This window comes from Musca domestica, unplaced genomic scaffold, assembly GCF_030504385.1.
Source record: "Musca domestica strain aabys unplaced genomic scaffold, Musca_domestica.polishedcontigs.V.1.1 62, whole genome shotgun sequence".
NCBI classification, from domain to species: domain Eukaryota; kingdom Metazoa; phylum Arthropoda; class Insecta; order Diptera; family Muscidae; genus Musca; species Musca domestica.
Genome location: NW_026712369.1, coordinates 1,023,418 through 1,045,882, shown reverse-complemented (window position 1 = coordinate 1,045,882; position 22,465 = coordinate 1,023,418). Strand labels below are relative to the sequence as shown.

Genomic DNA, 22,465 nt, shown 5'->3' with positions numbered 1-22,465 from the left:
GGATAATTTTATCCACATATGTGGATAATTTTATCCACTCCTGTGGATAATTTTATCCACTTTAGCGGATAATTTTGGCCACGTAGTGTATAAATTTATCCACGCTTCCGGATAATTTTATCCACGCTTTTGGATAATTTTATCCATGCCTGTGGATAATTTTATCCACGCTTGTGGATAATTTTATCCACATTTGCGGATAATTTTATCCATCCGCATGGATAATCTTATCCTCACTTGTGGATAATTTTATCCACGATTGTGGATGATTTAATCCACGCTTGTGGATAATTTTATCCACTCCTGCGGATAATTTCATCCACTACAAATTTGTGTGTAATTTTATCCACACTCTCGGATAATTTTATCCAATGTTGCGAATAATTTTATCCATGCTTGTGGATAATTTTATCCACTCTTGTGAACAATTTTAATCACGCTTATGGATAATTTTATCCAAGCTTACGGATAATTTTATCCACTTATGTGGATAATTTTATCCACCCTGGTGGATAATGTTATCCACTCTCGTGGATAAATTTATCAATGCTTGTGGATAATTTTATCCACCCGTGTGGATAATTTTATCCATGCCTGTGGATAATTTTATCCACCAGTGTGGATAATTTTATCCATGCCTGTGGATAATTTTATCCACGTTTGTGGATAATTTTATCCATTCTTGTGGATAATTTTATACACTCAAGTGGATAATTTTATATACACTTACGGATATATTTACCCGTGCCTATGGATAATTTTATCCATGCTTGTGGATAATTTTATCCATGCTTGTGGATAATTTTATCCATGCTTGTGGATAATTTTATCCACCTTAGTGGATAATTTTTTCCAACGTTGAGGATAATTTTATCCTTTCCTGTGGATAATTTCATCCACTCTTGTGGATAATTTTATCCAAATTTGTGTGTAATTTTATCCATACTCTCGGATAATTTTATCCACTATTGTGGATAATTTTATCCACTATTGTGGATAATTTTATCCACCCTGGTGGATAATGTTATCCACTCTCGTGGATAAATTTATCAATGCTTGTGGATAATTTTATCCACCCGTGTGGATAATTTTATCCATGCCTGTGGATAATTTTATCCACCAGTGTGGATAATTTTATCCATGCCTGTGGATAATTTTATCCACGCTTGTGGATAATTTTATCCACATTTGCGGATAATTTTATCCATCCGCATGGATAATCTTATCCTCACTTGTGGATAATTTTATCCACGATTGTGGATGATTTAATCCACGCTTGTGGATAATTTTATCCACTCCTGCGGATAATTTCATCCACTACAAATTTGTGTGTAATTTTATCCACACTCTCGGATAATTTTATCCAATGTTGCGAATAATTTTATCCATGCTTGTGGATAATTTTATCCACTCTTGTGAACAATTTTAATCACGCTTATGGATAATTTTATCCAAGCTTACGGATAATTTTATCCACTTATGTGGATAATTTTATCCACCCTGGTGGATAATGTTATCCACTCTCGTGGATAAATTTATCAATGCTTGTGGATAATTTTATCCACCCGTGTGGATAATTTTATCCATGCCTGTGGATAATTTTATCCACCAGTGTGGATAATTTTATCCATGCCTGTGGATAATTTTATCCACGTTTGTGGATAATTTTATCCATTCTTGTGGATAATTTTATACACTCAAGTGGATAATTTTATATACACTTACGGATATATTTACCCGTGCCTATGGATAATTTTATCCATGCTTGTGGATAATTTTATCCATGCTTGTGGATAATTTTATCCATGCTTGTGGATAATTTTATCCACCTTAGTGGATAATTTTTTCCAACGTTGAGGATAATTTTATCCTTTCCTGTGGATAATTTCATCCACTCTTGTGGATAATTTTATCCAAATTTGTGTGTAATTTTATCCATACTCTCGGATAATTTTATCCACTCTTGTGGATAATTTTATCGGTTATTGTGGATAACTTTTTTCACATTTGGGTATAATTTTCATATCTCAATCTGCCCACCTTCGTTGATATATTTTTAACATAAATATTTGATTATTAAATAATTTATTTATTTGCAATTTCTATTATGTATTGCAAAATTTCTTCAAGTGTTCCCTCAAAAAACTGGCGCTTTTTTTGTGAAACCACACACATCTGAAATCTGAAACCCAATCGTTTGAGGCAATTAACACATAATTCTCACTAAACATCTGTTTGCACAAATCGAAGTGCGGTGGCGACAGCAACGTCAATTCAAACAGACAACAAACCAACAAAACTAAAAAAAACAACAATAAATAGTCTTATTCTACAAATTAGCATTTAAAATTTTTCCTAATAATTTAATGGCTTTGACTTTAAAGAGAGAGGTTGTGAGAGAGAGAAACCCTTACAGCCTAGTTTGATGGAAGAGAGAAACGCATGTTTGTCGGAAACCAGTCGAGCGGAAATTTAACTAAATGGCCAAAACCATTGGCCATTACTTGCCTAAACTGATTCTAGGTAATTGCCAAGCTATTAGATTTTATTAGCCATTAACTTGTTGTCGGCTACGTGAGGGTGTTTGGCTGACAAAACAAAACAAAGATGATTCAGTGACTCGTGTCTTGTTTTCATGAGGTTCGAGTTTTGAAGGGCTTAGAATTGGAACAAGTTTTGTTAATTTTATGTTTTTTTTTTGGGTTTTTAAGTTTTTTTTTTTTTATTTAGTTACAATATTTATGATAATCCGTAATTTATTCCTTATCTAGTTGGAAGATATCAATAAATATTGATAATAAAAATTAATTATTCAACACCGAGAAAACGGGAGAAAAAAACAAGTTTACTCTAGTTTTGTTTTTTTTTTTTTTTTTTTTTTTTCTTTCGGATAATAGCAAACGTCATGCATATTATGGTGGGTTGTTGGATTATACGTATTTTTCAATTTTTATTATCAAATCCATCTGGGTATTGGACAGTGAAATTATAAGAAAATTGGTAGCAAATTGAGGTAAAAGTGTTAAATTTTTCAAAAATTAACGAGGTTCTTTATTAACAAAGTTTGATGATATTTTTCCATGGTAAATATTGAATATACAAATTTCTTTTGTTCGGAGACTGACAATGGAATTTGATCTAGAATAACTCCTCCTTTGACAACTTCTCCAAAAAATGAAGTCCAAAGGGAGATTTTTACTGCGAGTTGAAACGACTTAAATGAACAATAAAATACCAAAGAAATAATTTTCACTTGTGGTACATAATTTTCGAATGTAATTTTCGTAAAAACTACTGATCCCAGATATATGATTTATTCTGAGATATATAGTCAAATTTCGTGTAGAATATTTCTTCTTTTAAGAGATTTTATCTAAAACGAAATTTTATGCAAGTTTCAGGTGTTAAATCGAAAAGAGACCGAGGAAAAAATGATAAAAAATAGGAAATTTTTTTGGCATTTTTGTGAATTTCTTTTCAATATTTCTTGGTATGCCATGAAAATAGAGATTTCTTTTATTTGGTGACCCATAGTAAAATTTGGTTATAAATAGTTTTTCCTTTGACACTTTCCCCCAAAAATGAAGTCTAAAGGGAGATTTTGACTTCGAGTGGAAACTTGTTAAATTAACAGAAAAATAAGCAAATACATAATTTTCACTTGTAGTGCATACATTTCGAGCATAATTTTCTTAAAACCTATTGTACCTAGATATATAGTCTATTCTGAGATTTATAGTGAAATGTTGTGCAGAATATTTCTTCTTTTGATAGATTTTACCTAAGACGAAATTTTATGTTACTTTCAGGTCGAGGAAAAATAGATTAAAAAATTAGAGAATATTTTCGTTTTTTTTTTTTTTTGTGAATTATTGTTTCAATATTTTTTTTTTTTTTTTTTTGATATGCAATTAAAATGGAGATTTCATTTATTTGGTGACTCATAGAGAAATTTTATCTAGAATAATTCTTCCTTTGAAACTTTCCCCAAAAAATGAAGTCTAGATCGAGATTTTGACTTCTAGTTAAAACGTGTTAATTTGACCTAAAAACAGGAAACACGTATTTTTTACCTGTAGTTCATAAATTTCGAATGTAATTTTCTTGAAAACTATTGTACCTAGAAATATAGTTTATTTTGAGATATATAATGAAATTTTGTGTAGAATATTTCTTCTTTTAACAGATTTTGTCTAAAATGAAATTGTATGTTACTTTCGGGTGTCAACTCGAAAAAAGACCCAAGGAAAATTGATTTTTTTAATTTGGTGACCCATAGTGAAATTCGATCTAGAATAATTCTTCCTTTGATCATTTCCCCCAAAAATGAAGTCTAGATGAAGATTTTGACTTCGAGTTGAAACGTGTTAAATTAACTTGTAAAAACAGCGAACAAATAATTTTCATTTGTGGTATATAAATTTCGATTGCAATTTTCTTAAAAACTATCGTACTTAGGTGTATGATTTATTCTGAGATATATAGTGAAATTTTGTGTAGAATATTTCTTCTTTTAAGAGATTTTATCTAAAACGAAATTTTATGTTACTTTCAGGCATCAACTCGAAAGAAGCCCAAGGGAAAATTTACCAAAAATATATAGGAAATATTTTTAGTTTTCTTGGGATTTTTTGTCTTCAATATTTTTTAATGTGTAATGAAAATAGAGTTTTCTTTTATTTGGTGACCCATAGTGAAATTCGATCTAGAATAATTCTTCCCTTGATACTTTTCCCAAAAAATGAAGTCTAGATGAAGATTTTGACTCCTAGTTAAAACGTGTTAATTTCGCCGTAAAAACAGGAAACACGTATTTTTTACCTGTAGTTCATAAATTTCGAATGTAATTTTCTTGAAAACTATTATACTTAGATATATAGTTTATTCTAAGATTTATAGTAAAATTTTGTGTAGAATATTTCTTCTTTTAATAGATTTTACCTAAAATTAAATTTTATTTTACTTACAGGTATCAACTCAAAAATATGCTTAGAAAAAATTGATCAAAAATAAATAGGAAATATTTAGGATTTTTTGGGAATTTTTGTTTCAATATTTTTTAACGTGTAATGAAATTAGAGATTTAATTTATTTGGTGACCCATAGTGAAATTCGATCTAGAATAATTCTTCCTTTGACACTTTTCCCAAAACACGAAGTCTAGATGGAGATTTTGACTTCTACTTGAAACGTGTTAAATTAACAGAAAAATAAACAAATACATAATTCTCACTTGTAGTGCATACATTTCGAGCATAATTTTCTTAAAACCTATTATACCTAGATATATGGTTTATTCTAAGATTCATAGTGAAATTTTGTGTAGAATATTTCTTCTTTTAACAGATTTAACCTACAACAAAATTTTATGTTACTTTCAGACCGAGGAAAAATAGATCAAAAAATGATGGAATATTTTCGGTTTTTTTTTATTGTTTTGTGAATTTTTGTTTTAATATTGTTTTGATATGCAATGAAAATAGAGATTTTATTAATTTGGTGACACCTAGTGAAATTCGATCTAGAATAATTCTTCCTTTGATAATTTCCCCCAAAAATGAAGTCTAAAGGGAGATTTTGACTTCGAGTGGAAACTTGTTAAATTAACAGAAAAATAAACAAATACATAATTTTCATTTGTAGTCCATACATTTCGAGTATAATTTTCTTAAAACATATTTGACATAGATATATAGTTTATTCTGAGATTTATAGTGAAATTTTGTGTAGAATATTTCTTCCTTTGCCAGATTTTACTTAAGACGAGATTTTGTGTTACTTTCAGGCATCAACTCGAAAGAAGTCCGAAGAAACATTGACAAAAAATAAATAGGAAATATTTTTGCAATTTTGGGACTTTTTGTTTCATTATTTTTTTATATGTAATGGAAATTGAGATTTATTTTATTTGGTGATCCATAGTGAAATTCGATCTAAAATAATTCTTCCCTTGACACTTTTCCCAAAAAATGAAGTCTAGATGGAGATTTTGACTTCTAGTTGAAACGTGTTAATTTAACCGTAAAAACAGGAAACACGTCATTTTTACTTGTAGTACAAAATTTTCGAATGTAATTTTCTTAAAAACTATTGATCCCAGATATATAGTTTATTCTGAGATTTATAGTTAAATGTTGTGTAGAATATTTCTTCTTTTGACAGATTTTGTCTAAGACGAAATTTTATGTTACTTTCAAGTGTCAACTCGATAAAAGACCGAAGGAAAATTGATCAAAAATAAGCAATATATTTGGCATTTTTGGGAATTTTTGTTTCAATATTTTTTTGATATGCCATGAAAATAGAGATTTTATTAATTTGGTGACCCATAGTGAAATTCGATCTAGAATAATTCTTACTTTGATAATTTCCCCCAAAAATGAAGTCTAGATGAAGATTTTGACTTCGAGTTGAAACTTGTTAAATTAACAGAAAAAATAGCAAATACATAATTTTCACTTCTAGTGCATACATTTCGAGCATAATTTTCTTAAAACCTATTGTACCTAATTATATAGTCTATTCTGAGATTTATAGTGAAATATTGTGCAGAATATTTCTTCTTTTGAAAGATTTTACCTAAGACGAAATTTTATGTTACATTCAGGTGTCAACTCGAAAAAAGACCGAAGGAAAATTGATCAAAAATAAGCAATATTTTTGGCATTTTTGTGAATTTCTATTCAATATTTTTTTGATATGCAGTGAAAATTGAGATTTAATTTATTTGGTGACTCATAGTGAAAATCGATCTAGAATAATTCTTCCTTTGACACTTTTCCCAAAAAATGAAGTCTAGATGGAGATTTTGACTTCTAATTGAAACGTGTTAATTTGACCGTAAAAACAGGAAACACGTATTTTTTACTTGTAGTGCATAAATTTCGAAAGCCATTTTCCTGAAAACTATTGTACCTAGATATAAAGTTTGTTCTGAGATATATAAGGAAATTTTGTCTAGAATATTTCTTCTTTTAACAGATTTTGTCTAAAACAAAATTTTTTGTTACTTTCAGACCGAGGAAAAATAGAAAAAAAAATGAGGGAATATTTTCGGTTTATTTTTTTTTTTTTTGTGAATTTTTGTTTCAATATTTTTTTGATATGCAATGGAAATTGAGATTTAATTTATTTGGTGACCCATAGTGAAATTCTATTTAGAATAGTTCTTCCTTTGACACTTTCCCCAAAAAATGAAGTCTAGATGGAGATTTTGACTTCTAGTTGAATCGTGTTAATTTGACCGTAAAAACAGGAAACACATATCTTTTACTTTTAGTACATAAATTTGGAAAGCAATTTTCTTAAAACCTATTAATCCCAGATGTATAGTTTATTCTGAGATATACAGTGAAATTTAGTGTAGAATATTTCATCTTTTGACATCTTTTGCCTAAGACGGAATTTTAAGTTAGTTTCAGGCTTCAATTCGAAAAAAGACGGATGAAAAAAAATTGATCAAAATATTTAGGAAACATTTTCGACTTTTTTTCAGGGAACATTAAGGCAAATATTTTTTGGTATTCCCTGGAAATAGAGATCTTTGTTCTTTGGAGACTTATAGGGAAATTCGATGAGGAATATTTTTCTCTTTGGCTTCATTCATCTAAAATTATGCTTTGTGGGACATTTTTGCCTAAATCACATTAAGTATGGCTTTAACCCTAAAATGTGTTTTTAGTATTTTTGAATTCCTGGCGTTTAGGTTTAGATCTAGACTTTTGATGTCTTCTAGGACCTATAGTAGAATTTTATGCCGATCAATTTTGTAGAATATTTTGTCTTGCTATGATCCCGTTTTAGGGGAGTTTTTAACCATATTTTAAAAAAAGAACCAAAAAGACCCCTTTATTGACTCGCGTGAAGGTTAAAATGTTAAACCAAAATAATCCTCGTGGTTTTATCTCCAATCTTACCGAAGACACTATATACCTAAAATGAACGGATCCCAAGGAATCTTAAGCCGAAAATTTTCAAAAATGTGGAAGAGGGGGAAGACCTGCCCCCTCTATTTTAATTATTTTTTGATGTAAACTTTCAAAACGCCGATACTTTATATTTTTAGCTTTACTTTCATAATCTGCTGGTTTTTTCCGGTAATTAGTTTTTGGGTTTAATTTTTTTAAGTAATTAATTATTTATCAGAATTATATTCTATATAATTTTTTCGTTTATTTATTTACTGTTTTTTTTTTTTTTTTTTTTTTTTTTGAATATTTAAATTTGTTTATTTTACATATTTTTTATTTAAATATTTTTTTATTTATTTTTTTTATATTTTTTATTTAAATATTTTTTATATTTTTTCTTTTAATTTTTTTTTTGTTTTTATTTTCTTTTTTTATTTTTTTGTTCTGACCCACCCTAATATACATTATAAGTCACCCAAGTTTTTGAGTTGTCACAAGCGTGGATTTGGAGAAATTATAAGAAAGCAAAACTGTTATAGATTCTCTGATTAGCTTCAATATTTTTAATGAGAATTCATATTTTGTCGTCGAACAAACAACAGCAAAAAAAGAAATCAAATTCAATATTGAAATCTCTAATCATATGCAGGCTGGCAGGGAAATCCCCAAATGGCCGAAAAAATATATACAAACAAGAATAATGTCTGAAGTACCCAGAAGACGGGTACTGCAATGAATTTCCAAGTAATTATTTTTTTTATCGAAAATAAAAAATTCAAATTTGATAAAGTTTTAGAAAAATAATTTTAAAAAAAAATTAAAAAAAATCGAGAAAAAAATCTCCACTCACTGCAATGGTACTGCAATGAATTTCCAAGTAATTATTTTTTTTTTTTTTATCGAAAATAAAAATTCAAATTTGATACATTTTTAGAAAAATAATTTGAAAAAAATTAAAAAAAAATTTAATTTGAAAAAAATATTTGAAAAAAAATAGAAAAAATTTCCACTCACCGATTGATGCATTTTCTTTGCTGGTAACGAACCCCACCGCCACAGCTACGCGAACACTCGCTCCATTCGCTCCAGTCATTCCAGCGAGGATAGGGGCGTGGCCTGGGTTTCCTGGTGGTGGTAGTGGTTGTTGTGGTAGACGTAGTGGTCGTAGGCATTATCGTGGTTGTGGGTCTAGGTGTTGTTGTTGTTGTCGTAGTTGTGGTTGTTGTGCTAGTTGTCCTTGTTGGGGTGGCAATAACTTGTGTCGCCTCCAAAATATCATTACTCAATGTATCCGAGGGATATGGCCGGAATCTTGGCTGGTGTAGCAAGGAATAGCGGGTGGATGAGGCCGCTGTTGTTGTTGTTGGGGCGCGACGGGTAGTGGTACTTGTCGGAGGTCTACGGCTGGTAGTTGTTGTTTTGGGAGTTGTTGTTGTCCTGGGTTTTGGTGTCGTTGTAGTTGTGGTTGTCGTCGTTGAGGAAGTTGTTGTTGTAGGTGTTGTGGTTATAAACACCGGTTTCAAAATCCTTTCATTCTCCGGATACACATCATTGGCCCGCGGATCATCATCGCCAGTTTTAGTGTTATCAAAACGCCATAAATTTAAAAGTTCCACCGACTTTTGCTGAGCATCAAAATTTGAGAGATGATTGTTGCGTTCTCGATTCCGCTGCTTAAGCCATTCTTTGTGTTTCTGAAAAAAATAATATAAAAATAATATTAAATAAAATAATTTAATAAAAATTAAATAAATTTCAAATATTTCTCAGGCGTGAATTAAAAAAAATTAAGGCGTGGATTTTTTTAAATATTTTTTATAAGGCGTGGATTTTGTAAATATTTTTTTATAAGGCGTGGATTTTTTAAATATTTTTTATTAGGCGTGGATTTTTTAAATATCTTTTATAAGGCGTGGATTTTTTACAATATTTTTTTAAGGCGTGGATTTTTTAAAATATTTTTTATAAGGCGTGGATTTTTTTAATATTATTTATAAGGCGTGGCTTTTTTAAAATATTTTTTATAAGGCGTGGATTTTTTAAATATTTTTTATAAGGCGTGGATTTTTTAAAATATTTTTTATAAGGCGTGGATTTTTTAAAATATTTTTTATAAGGCGTGGATTTTTTAAAATATTTTTTATAAGGCGTGGATTTTTTAAAATATTTTTTATAAGGCGTGGATTTTTGAAATATTTTTTTAAGGCGTGGATTTTTTAAAATATTTTTTATAAGACCTGCATCTTTTTAAATATTTTTTTAAGGCATGGATTTTTTAAATATTTTTTATAAGGCCTGCATCTTTTTACATTTTTTTTAAGGCATGGAATTTTTAAATTTTTATTATAAGACGTGGATTTTTTAAATATTTTTTTAAGGCATGGATTTTTTTAATATATTTTTTATAAGGCCTGCATCTTTTTACATTTTTTTAAGGCATGGAATTTTTAAATTTTTATTATAAGACGTGGATTTTTTAAATATTTTTTATAAGGCGTGGATTTTTTAAATATTTTTTTTTAATTAAAAAAATATTTTTTTTTAATTTTCTTTTTTTTTTTTCAAAAAAATATTTTTTTTTTAACAATTTTTTTGTAAAATATTATTTATTTTAACAAAAATTATTTTTGTCAAAAATTTTTTTTGTTTTCCAAAAATTATTTTTTTTTCGAAACAATTATTGTTTTTCAAAATTAAATTTTTAAAAAAAAAAAATATTTTTTTTTCAAAATTTATTTTTTTTTAAGATTTTTGTTTATTAAAAATTAAATTTTTTTTCAAAAAAAAATTATTTTTTTTTTTTTCAAAAATGTTTTATCAATTTTTTTTCCAAAAAATTCAGTTTTTATTTTTTTTTTTAAACAGTTTTATGCAGTTTTCATTTTCAGTTTCACCACATTGTCTGTAGATTTTCATTCCTAAAATTGAAACATTTTCACTTCTCCCCCTCTTTTGACCCTTTTACGATATCGTAGCCCAGGCGGGATATCAAATTTATGTGTTTTGAATATTGTAACACTCAATAATAAAAATAAAAAGCCAAACAAAACCAAAATCGAATGTATTGAAAACTTTAATATTTCAATCTTGTCGTACTTTATCCTCTGGCCAACTTGAAATACCCTCCCCCGCCCCTAAATGGAAGATCATCAAGGCAAAAACCACAACAATGTTTACCGAAACCATCAACGATGAAGTGAAGGGAAGAGCAGAAGTGAGTGGTTGGATGGATAGCTGGCTGGCTACTTAGCTGACTGGCGGACATGCAGGCTGGCTGCATTGCGTTGCATTTTTATGCCAGGGCATGCCGGCCTGGCGTAACATGAAAATGCTATGACAGGGAAAATATGATTAAATTTAACCCAATTTACTATGGTCTGGCTTTTTTTCTGTTTTGTGGTAAACGTTGGTGTCCGCTGCACTTCGGCGGCGTGACAGCAGAGCACAGCACATAACACAGAGAGTGTCTTATGTGAAGTGATAAAACCATTCCACCCACAATTTCATTGGAGAATGCCATAAACAAATATTTGTTGAAAATAGGGGGGTAATTCATGATTGGGCGCCACTTTTAACCAGAAAATGGCACTTCGTTAAAAGGGTAAAAATGTGTGAACATAAAGTGTTAATAAAAACTGGTCTTAAAAACGATCTTCTAAGTAAGAACATTTGGGTGTATTAGACGAAGATTCGATTTATGTGGAATTGAAAAAGCAAGTATTTCAATAGAATAAAATTAAAAAAAAAATATTTAAAAAATGGAGGCCTTAAAAATATTTAAAAAATGCACGCCTTAAAAAGTATTTAAAAAATGCACGACTTAAAAAATATTTAAAAAATCCACGCCTTAAAAAATATTTAAAAAATCCACGCCTTAAAAATATTTAAAAAATCCACGCCTTATAAAAATATTTAAGAAATCCAGCCTTATAAAAATATTAAAAAATCCATGCCTTAAAAATTATTTTTAAAAAATCCAGGACTTAAAACTTATTTTTAAAAAATCCAAGCCTATACAAATATTTTGAATAATCCCTGCCTTAAAAATATTTTCACCAATCCGCGCCATAAAAATTTTTAAAAATCCACGCTTTATAAAAAATTTTCAAAAAATCCAAGCCTAAAAAATATTTTGAATAATCCGCGCCTTAAAAATATTTTCAACAATCCGCGCCACAAAAATTTTTAAAAATCCACGCTTTATAAAAAATGTTTAAAAAATCCACGCTTTATAAAAAATTTTTAAAAAATCCACGCTTTATAAAATTTTTTTAAAAAATCCACGCTTTATAAATTTTTTTTTAAAAAATCCACGCTTTATAAAAAAATTTTTAAAAAATCCACGCCTTATAAAAAATCTTTAAAAAATCCACGGCTTCTAAAAAATATTTAAAAAATCCACGGCTTCTAAAAAATATTTAAAAAATCCACGCCTTACAAAAAAAATTTAAAAAATCCACGGCTTCTAAAAAATATTTAAAAAATCCAGGCCTTATAAAAAATATTAAAAAAATCCAGGCCTTATAAAAAATATTTAAAAAATCCACGCCTTCCAAAAAATAATTAAAAAATCCACGCCTTATAAAAAATATTTAAAAAATCCAGGCCTTATAAAAAATATTTAAAAAATCCAGGCCTTATAAAAAATATTTAAAAAATCCACGCCTTCTAAGAAATATTTAAAAAATCCAGTCCTTTTAAAAAATATTTAAAAAGTCCACGCCTTATAAAAAAATTTAAAAAGTCCACGCCTTATAAAAAATATTTAAAAAATCCACGCCTTATAAAAAATATTTAAAAAACCACGCCTTATAAAAAATATTTAAAAAATCCACGCCTTATAAAAAATATTTAAAAAAACCACGCCTTATAAAAAATATTTTAAAAATCCACGCCTTATAAAAAATATTTAAAAAAACCACGCCTTATAAAAAATATCCACATCTATATAACGGTACCTCCCGATATTCGGTATTTTGATGATTTTAGCGACATTATTCACCGGAAATGTTTCAAATTTGATATTTGAAGTTCGTAATGGGTACTACAGCCTTAGACAGAAATTTGTCTGGGCAGGTCCACATTTAGGTATAGTCTCCACATATTAGTACCTCCCTATATTTATGATTTTAGCAACATTATTCACCGATTTTTTTTTAAAGTTTCGCATTTGAATATTGTAATGGCTTATGACAAAATTTGCCTAAGCAGGTCGTCTTATAAACAGCTATATTCGGTATTTTTAAGATTTTAATAGAATTTCTAATTGAAAATTGTAAAATTCATTCCGAATGGGGGAGAAGTTTGGCCCGGTCGAACCTACAGTTTTGTCAAAATTCGAAATTTGCAATTTTTAAATATTTATTTATTTATTTTATTTATAAATAATAAGTTTTTTTTTTTTTCTTTTTTTTCTCGAGCTTTAGGCCATTTTCGCATTTATTTTATTGATTACAATAATATGTTCCCAATATTTCGCAATTATCAAATTGCATCTTCAGGGGCAATATTTACATAAAATAGTCAGATTTACTTAACAGCTAATGTAGTTTTTACTACCATTGTCTGGTGTTATTATTGCACTCTATTTTTTTTTATATTTATTTGAAAAAATATTTTTCGAACATCTCAAAGGACTATCAATAAACGAGGATTTTTTAAAAATATTTTCTCAAGGACTATCAATAAACGTGGATTTTTTAAAAATATTTTCTCAATGACTATCAATAAACGTGGATTTTTTAAAAATATTTTCTCAAGGACTATCAATAAACGTGGATTTTTTAAAAATATTTTCTCAAGGACTATCAATAAACGTGGATTTTTTAAAAATATTTTCTCAAGGACTATCAATAAACGTGGATTTTTTAAAAATATTTTCTCAAGGACTATCAATAAACGTGGATTTTTTAAAAATATTTTCTCAAGGACTATCAATAAACGTGGATTTTTTAAAAATATTTTCTCAAGGACTATCAATAAACGTGGATTTTTTAAAAATATTTTCTCAATGACTATCAATAAACGTGGATTTTTTAAAAATATTTTCTCAAGGACTATCAATAAACGTGGATTTTTTAAAAATATTTTCTCAATGACTATCAATAAACGTGGATTTTTTAAAAATATTTTCTCAAGGACTATCAATAAACGTGGATTTTTTAAAAATATTTTCTCAAGGACTATCAATAAACGTGGATTTTTTAAAAATATTTTCTCAAGGACTATCAATAAACGTGGATTTTTTAAAAATATTTTCTCAACGACTATCAATAAACGTGGATTTTTTAAAAATATTTTCTCAAGGACTATCAATAAACGTGGATTTTTTAAAAATATTTTCTCAAGGACTATCAATAAACGTGGATTTTTTAAAAATATTTTCTCAAGGACTATCAATAAACGTGGATTTTTTAAAAATATTTTCTCAAGGACTATCAATAAACGTGGATTTTTTAAAAATATTTTCTCAAGGACTATCAATAAACGTGGATTTTTTAAAAATATTTTCTCAAGGACTATCAATAAACGTGGATTTTTTAAAAATATTTTCTCAAGGACTTTCAATAAACGTGGATTTTTTAAAAATATTTTCTCAAGGACTATCAATAAACGTGGATTTTTTAAAAATATTTTCTCAAGGACTATCAATAAACGTGGATTTTTTAAAAATATTTTCTCAAGGACTATCAATAAACGTGGATTTTTTAAAAATATTTTCTCAACGACTATCAATAAACGTGGATTTTTTAAAAATATTTTCTCAAGGACTATCAATAAACGTGGATTTTTTAAAAATATTTTCTCAAGGACTATCAATAAACGTGGATTTTTTAAAAATATTTTCTCAAGGACTTTCAATAAACGTGGATTTTTTAAAAATATTTTCTCAAGGACTATCAATAAACGTGGATTTTTTAAAAATATTTTCTCAAGGACTATCAATAAACGTGGATTTTTTAAAAATATTTTCTCAACGACTATCAATAAACGTGGATTTTTTAAAAATATTTTCTCAAGGACTATCAATAAACGTGGATTTTTTAAAAATATTTTCTCAAGGACTATCAATAAACGTGGATTTTTTAAAAATATTTTCTCAACGACTATCAATAAACGTGGATTTTTTAAAAATATTTTCTCAAGGACTATCAATAAACGTGGATTTTTTAAAAATATTTTCTCAAGGACTATCAATAAACGTGGATTTTTTAAAATATTTTCTCAAGGACTATCAATAAACGTGGATTTTTTAAAAATATTTTCTCAAGGACTATCAATAAACGTGGATTTTTTAAAAATATTTTCTCAAGGACTATCAATAAACGTGGATTTTTTAAAAATATTTTCTCAAGGACTATCAATAAACGTGGATTTTTTAAAAATATTTTCTCAAGGACTATCAATAAACGTGGATTTTTTAAAAATATTTTCTCAAGGACTATCAATAAACGTGGATTTTTTAAAAATATTTTCTCAAGGACTATCAATAAACGTGGATTTTTTAAAAATATTTTCTCAAGGACTATCAATAAACGTGGATTTTTTAAAAATATTTTCTCAAGGACTATCAATAAACGTGGATTTTTTAAAAATATTTTCTCAAGGACTATCAATAAACGTGGATTTTTTAAAAATATTTTCTCAAGGACTATCAATAAACGTGGATTTTTTAAAAATATTTTCTCAAGGACTATCAATAAACGTGGATTTTTTAAAAATATTTTCTCAAGGACTATCAATAAACGTGGATTTTTTAAAAATATTTTCTCAAGGACTATCAATAAACGTGGATTTTTTAAAAATATTTTCTCAAGGACTATCAATAAACGTGGATTTTTTAAAAATATTTTCTCAAGACTATCAATAAACGTGGATTTTTTAAAAATATTTTCTCAAGGACTATCAATAAACGTGGATTTTTTAAAAATATTTTCTCAAGGACTATCAATAAACGTGGATTTTTTAAAAATATTTCTCAAGGACTATCAATAAACGTGGATTTTTTAAAAATATTTTCTCAAGGACTATCAATAAACGTGGATTTTTAAAAATATTTTCTCAAGGACTATCAATAAACGTGGATTTTTTAAAAATATTTTCTCAAGGACTATCAATAAACGTGGATTTTTTAAAAATATTTTCTCAAGGACTATCAATAAACGTGGATTTTTTAAAAATATTTTCTCAAGGACTATCAATAAACGTGGATTTTTTAAAAATATTTTCTCAAGGACTATCAATAAACGTGGATTTTTTAAAAATATTTTCTCAAGGACTATCAATAAACGTGGATTTTTTAAAAATATTTTCTCAAGGACTATCAATAAACGTGGATTTTTTAAAAATATTTTCTCAAGGACTATCAATAAACGTGGATTTTTTAAAAATATTTTCTCAAGGACTATCAATAAACGTGGATTTTTTAAAAATATTTTCTCAAGGACTATCAATAAACGTGGATTTTTTAAAAATATTTTCTCAAGGACTATCAATAAACGTGGATTTTTTAAAAATATTTTCTCAAGGACTATCAATAAACGTGGATTTTTTAAAAATATTTTCTCAAGGACTATCAATAAACGTGGATTTTTTAAAAATATTTTCTCAAGGACTATCAATAAACGTGGATTTTTTAAAAATATTTTCTCAAGGACTATCAATAAACGTGGATTTTTTAAAATATTTTCTCAAGGACTATCAATAAACGTGGATTTTTAAAAATATTTTCTCAAGGACTATCAATAAACGTGGATTTTTTAAAAATATTTTCTCAAGGACTATCAATAAACGTGGATTTTTTTGAAAATATTTTCTCAAGGACTATCAATAAACGTGGATTTTTTAAAAATATTTTCTCAAGGACTATCAATAAACGTGGATTTTTTAAAAATATTTTCTCAAGGACTATCAATAAACGTGGATTTTTTAAAAATATTTTCTCAAGGACTATCAATAAACGTGGATTTTTTAAAAATATTTTCTCAAGGACTATCAATAAACGTGGATTTTTTAAAAATATTTTCTCAAGGACTATCAATAAACGTGGATTTTTTAAAAATATTTTCTCAAGGACTATCAATAAACGTGGATTTTTTAAAAATATTTTCTTAAGGACTATCAATAAACGTGGATTTTTTAAAAATATTTTCTCAAGGACTATCAATAAACGTGGATTTTTTAAAAATATTCTCTCAAGGACTATCAATAAACGTGGATTTTTTAAAAATATTTTCTCAAGGACTATCAATAAACGTGGATTTTTTAAAAATATTTTCTCAACGACTATCAATAAACGTGGATTTTTAAAAATATTTTCTCAAGGACTATCAATAAACGTGGATTTTTTAAAAATATTTTCTCAAGGACTATCAATAAACGTGGATTTTTTAAAAATATTTTCTCAACGACTATCAATAAACGTGGATTTTTTAAAAATATTTTCTCAACGACTATCAATAAACGTGGATTTTTTAAAAATATTTTCTCAACGACTATCAATAAACGTGGATTTTTTAAAAATATTTTCTCAACGACTATCAATAAACGTGGATTTTTTAAAAATATTTTCTCAACGACTATCAATAAACGTGGATTTTTTAAAAATATTTTCTCAACGACTATCAATAAACGTGGATTTTTTAAAAATATTTTCTCAACGACTATCAATAAACGTGGATTTTTTAAAAATATTTTCTCAACGACTATCAATAAACGTGGATTTTTTAAAAATATTTTCTCAACGACTATCAATAAACGTGGATTTTTTAAAAATATTTTCTCAACGACTATCAATAAACGTGGATTTTTTAAAAATATTTTCTCAACGACTATCAATAAACGTGGATTTTTTAAAAATATTTTCTCAACGACTATCAATAAACGTGGATTTTTTAAAAATATTTTCTCAACGACTATCAAAAAACGTGGATTTTTTAAAAATATTTTCTCAACGACTATCAATAAACGTAGATTTTTTAAAAATATTTTCTCAAGGACTATCAATAAACGTGGATTTTTTAAAAATATTTTCTCAAGGACTATCAATAAACGTGGATTTTTTAAAAATATTTTCTCAAGGACTATCAATAAACGTGGATTTTTTAAAAATATTTTCTCAAGGACTATCAATAAACGTGGATTTTTTTAAAAATATTTTCTCAAGGACTATCAATAAACGTGGATTTTTTAAAAATATTTTCTCAGCGACTATCAATAAACGTGGATTTTTTTGAAAATATTTTCTCAGCGACTATCAATAAACGTGGATATTTTTGAAAATATTTTCTCAAGGACTAACAATAAACGTGGATTTTTTTGAAAATATTTTCTCAAGGACTATCAATAAACGTGGATTTTTTTTGAAAATATTCTCTCAAGGACTATCAATAAACGTGGATTTTTTAAAAATATTTTCTCAAGGACTATCAATAAACGTGGATTTTTTAAAAATATTTTCTTAAGGACTATCAATAAACGTGGATTTTTTAAAAATATTTTCTCAAGGACTATCAATAAACGTGGATTTTTTTAAAAATATTTTCTCAAGGACTATCAATAAACGTGGATTTTTTAAAAATATTTTCTCAGCGACTATCAATAAACGTGTATATTTTAAAAATATTTTCTCAACGACTATCAATAAACGTGGATTTTTTAAAAATATTTTCTCAGCGACAATCAATAAACGTGGATTTTTTAAAAATATTTTCTCAGCGACTATCAATAAACGTGGATTTTTAAAAATATTTTCTCAACGACTATCAATAAACGTGGATTTTTTAAAAATATTTTTTCAACGACTATCAATAAACGTGGATTTTTTAAAAATATTTTCTCAACGACTATCAATAAACGTGGATTTTTTAAAAATATTTTCTCAACGACTATCAATAAACGTGGATTTTTTAAAAATATTTTCTCAACGACTATCAATAAACGTGGATTTTTAAAAATATTTTCTCAACGACTATCAATAAACGTTGATTTTTTAAAAATATTTTCTCAACGACTATCAATAAACGTGGATTTTTAAAAATATTTTCTCAACGACTATCAATAAACGTTGATTTTTTAAAAATATTTTCTCAACGACTATCAATAAACGTGGGTTTTTTAAAAATATTTTCTCAACGACTATCAATAAACGTGGATTTTTTAAAAATATTTTCTCAACGACTATCAATAAACGTGGATTTTTAAAAATATTTTCTCAACGACTATCAATAAACGTTGATTTTTTAAAAATATTTTCTCAACGACTATCAATAAACGTGGGTTTTTTAAAAATATTTTCTCAACGACTATCAATAAACGTGGATTTTTTAAAAATATTTTCTCAACGACTATCAATAAACGTGGATTTTTTAAAAATATTTTCTCAACGACTATCAATAAACGTGGATTTTTTAAAAATATTTTCTCAACGACTATCAATAAACGTGGATTTTTTAAAAATATTTTCTCAAGGACTATCAATAAACGTGGATTTTTTAAAAATATTTTCTCAAGGACTATCGATAAACGTGGATTTTTTTAAAATATTTTCTCAAGGACTATCAATAAACGTGGATTTTTTAAAAATATTTTCTCAAGGACTATCAATAAACGTGGATTTTTTTAAAAATATTTTCTCAAGGACTATCAATAAACGTGGATTTTTTAAAAATATTTTCTCAGCGACTATCAATAAACGTGGATTTTTTTGAAAATATTTTCTCAGCGACTATCAATAAACGTGGATATTTTTGAAAATATTTTCTCAAGGACTAACAATAAACGTGGATTTTTTTGAAAATATTTTCTCAAGGACTATCAATAAACGTGGATTTTTTTTGAAAATATTCTCTCAAGGACTATCAATAAACGTGAATTTTTTAAAAATATTTTCTCAAGGACTATCAATAAACGTGGATTTTTTAAAAATATTTTCTCAAGGACTATCAATAAACGTGGATTTTTTAAAAATATTTTCCCAAGGACTATCAATAAACGTGGATTTTTTAAAAATATTTTCTCAAGGACTATCAATAAACGTGGATTTTTTAAAAAATATTTTTATCAAGGATTATCAATAAACGTGGATTTTTTAAAAATATTTTCTCAAGGACTATCAATAAACGTGGATTTTTTAAAAATATTTTCTCAAGGACTATCAATAAACGTGGATTTTTTAAAAATATTTTCTCAACGACTATCAATAAACGTGGATTTTTTAAAAATATTTTCTCAAGGACTATCAATAAACGTGGATTTTTTAAAAATATTTTCTCAAGGACTATCAATAAACGTGGATTTTTTAAAAATATTTTCTCAAGGACTATCAATAAACGTGGATTTTTTAAAAATATTTTCTTAAGGACTATCAATAAACGTGGATTTTTTAAAAATATTTTCTCAAGGACTATCAATAAACGTGGGTTTTTTTTGAAAATATTTTCTCAAGGACTATCAATAAACGTGGATTTTTTAAAAATATTTTCTCAAGGACTATCAATAAACGTGGATTTTTTAAAAATATTTTCTCAAGGACTATCAATAAACGTGGATTTTTTAAAAATATTTTCTCAAGGACTATCAATAAACGTGGATTTTTTAAAAATATTTTCTCAAGGACTATCAATAAACGTGGATTTTTTAAAAATATTTTCTCAAGGACTATCAATAAACGTGGATTTTTTAAAAATATTTTCTCAAGGACTATCAATAAACGTGGATTTTTTAAAAATATTTTCTCAAGGACTATCAATAAACGTGGATTTTTTAAAAATATTTTCTCAAGGACGTCCACGTTCACTTAGGATTTTTTAGGATTCCCTAGAAATTTGAATCCTATGACTCATTCTTTAAATATCTCATTATTTATTTTATTTTCAATTTTTTTTTTCAAAAAAATATATTTTTTGTTTTGCAATAATGAACAATTAACTGTTCACCCCTCATTAGAGATGGCTGGCATTATTGTTGTTGCCATTCAAAGCTATGCCAAGGTGTGGTGGTTCATCACCGTCATTCCTATGAGAAATGTTTTGAAAAAATAGCATTTTTTTGGGTCATTATTGTTCTGATTTTTCCAAATTTAGTTAAAACGTTTTCGCCATGGATCATTGACGATTTCATCAATTGTGGTCTTGGTAATCAATAGGCCTCTAAACGAGCCAATTTCGGCTCTTTTGTAAACCCAAAACAACAATAAAAACTATAACAACAAAAAACTGGGAAGATTGAAAGAATCGATGACAATAACAACGCCATAGAACCCAATCACTACTGCAGTGTATCAAGGTTAAACAGCATGTCGGCTCGTTGAGGTTCGATGGTATGACCCAACAGCAACTTGTTGGAATTTATTGGATTTTTTGTTTTTTTTTTTTTGGATTTTCTGGGAGCGTTTAAAACTAATGATCCATGTTATGTACAAAGAAAAAAAATTGTCAAACAATTGAAATGGGGAAATGGCTTGCATTTGTTCTTTTGTTGATTTCGGAGAGAATTAGTTAGTCGAAGTGTTCTCTTCATACACTTTGTATGGTGCAACTTCCTAGCATGTTCGTTCCACCACATTGATTTGTTTGTTACATTTGTTGTTGTTGTTTTTTTTATGGGTTACATATCAGGGATCATAAATTAACTGGGTGAAGGTTATTTTCGAAGAGTCGGATGAAGTGGCAAAGTGACACTCATGATGGTTATGGGATGGTTGGCTCAGTCAAGGTTGTTTGGAGTAGAAGAATAAACGGAGTATAATTTGGTAAAAAAGGGAGAAGTAAGGTGGCGCTATGTTGCTTCCGGCCAAGCAAGCTCAGGGGCATCTGAATAAAAATGTACAAATTTTCGAATAAAAAACTGAGAGTATAAGAGCCTATTTACAAAAAAATGTGGGTATAAGACCACGATTTAGAAAAAAAAAAATCGTGACTATAAAACAATGCAGAACCACGTTTTGGAAAAACTTTTGGGTATAATAGTATAATACTAAAAAAAATGCGAGTATAAGAGCATGATTATGAAAATATTTGAATAAAAGATTTGCCTATATGAGCTAGTATAAGACCATATTTTCTCAATGTGAGGTAGTATAAGACCACGATTTGTCTATATTAGCTAGTATAAGACCATTTTTTCTCAATGTGAGCTAGTATAAGATTATATTTTCTCAATGTGAGCTAGTATAAGACTACGTTTTGTCTATATAAGCTAGTATAGGACCATATTTTATGAATGTGAGCTAGTTTAAGACCATATTTTCTCAATGTGAGCTAGTATAAGACCACGATTTGTCTATATAAGCTAGTATAATACCATATTTTTTCAACGTGAGCTAGTATAAGTCCACGATTTGATTATATAAGCTTGTATAAGACCATATTTTCTAAATGTGAAGTAGTATAAGACCACGATTTGTCAATATTAGCTAGTATAAGACCACATTTTCTCAATGTAAGCTACTATAAGACCACGATTTGCCTATATGAGCTAGTATAAGACCACGATTTGCCTATATGAGCTAGTATAAGACCACGATTTGTCTATATAAGCTAGTATACGACCATATT

General features: G+C 27.4%; 1 protein-coding gene across 1 annotated transcript in view; it reads right to left on the bottom strand.

Moving 5' to 3' along the window:
* LOC101891959 (papilin) overlaps window positions 1–22,465 on the bottom strand; it is a 171,819-nt gene that overhangs the window by 130,306 nt on the left and 19,048 nt on the right. The window contains exon 3 of the mRNA XM_059129517.1: window positions 8,925–9,604. Within this exon, the coding sequence (XP_058985500.1) occupies window positions 8,925–9,604 (680 nt within the window). The remainder of the gene's footprint in view (window positions 1–8,924; window positions 9,605–22,465) is intronic.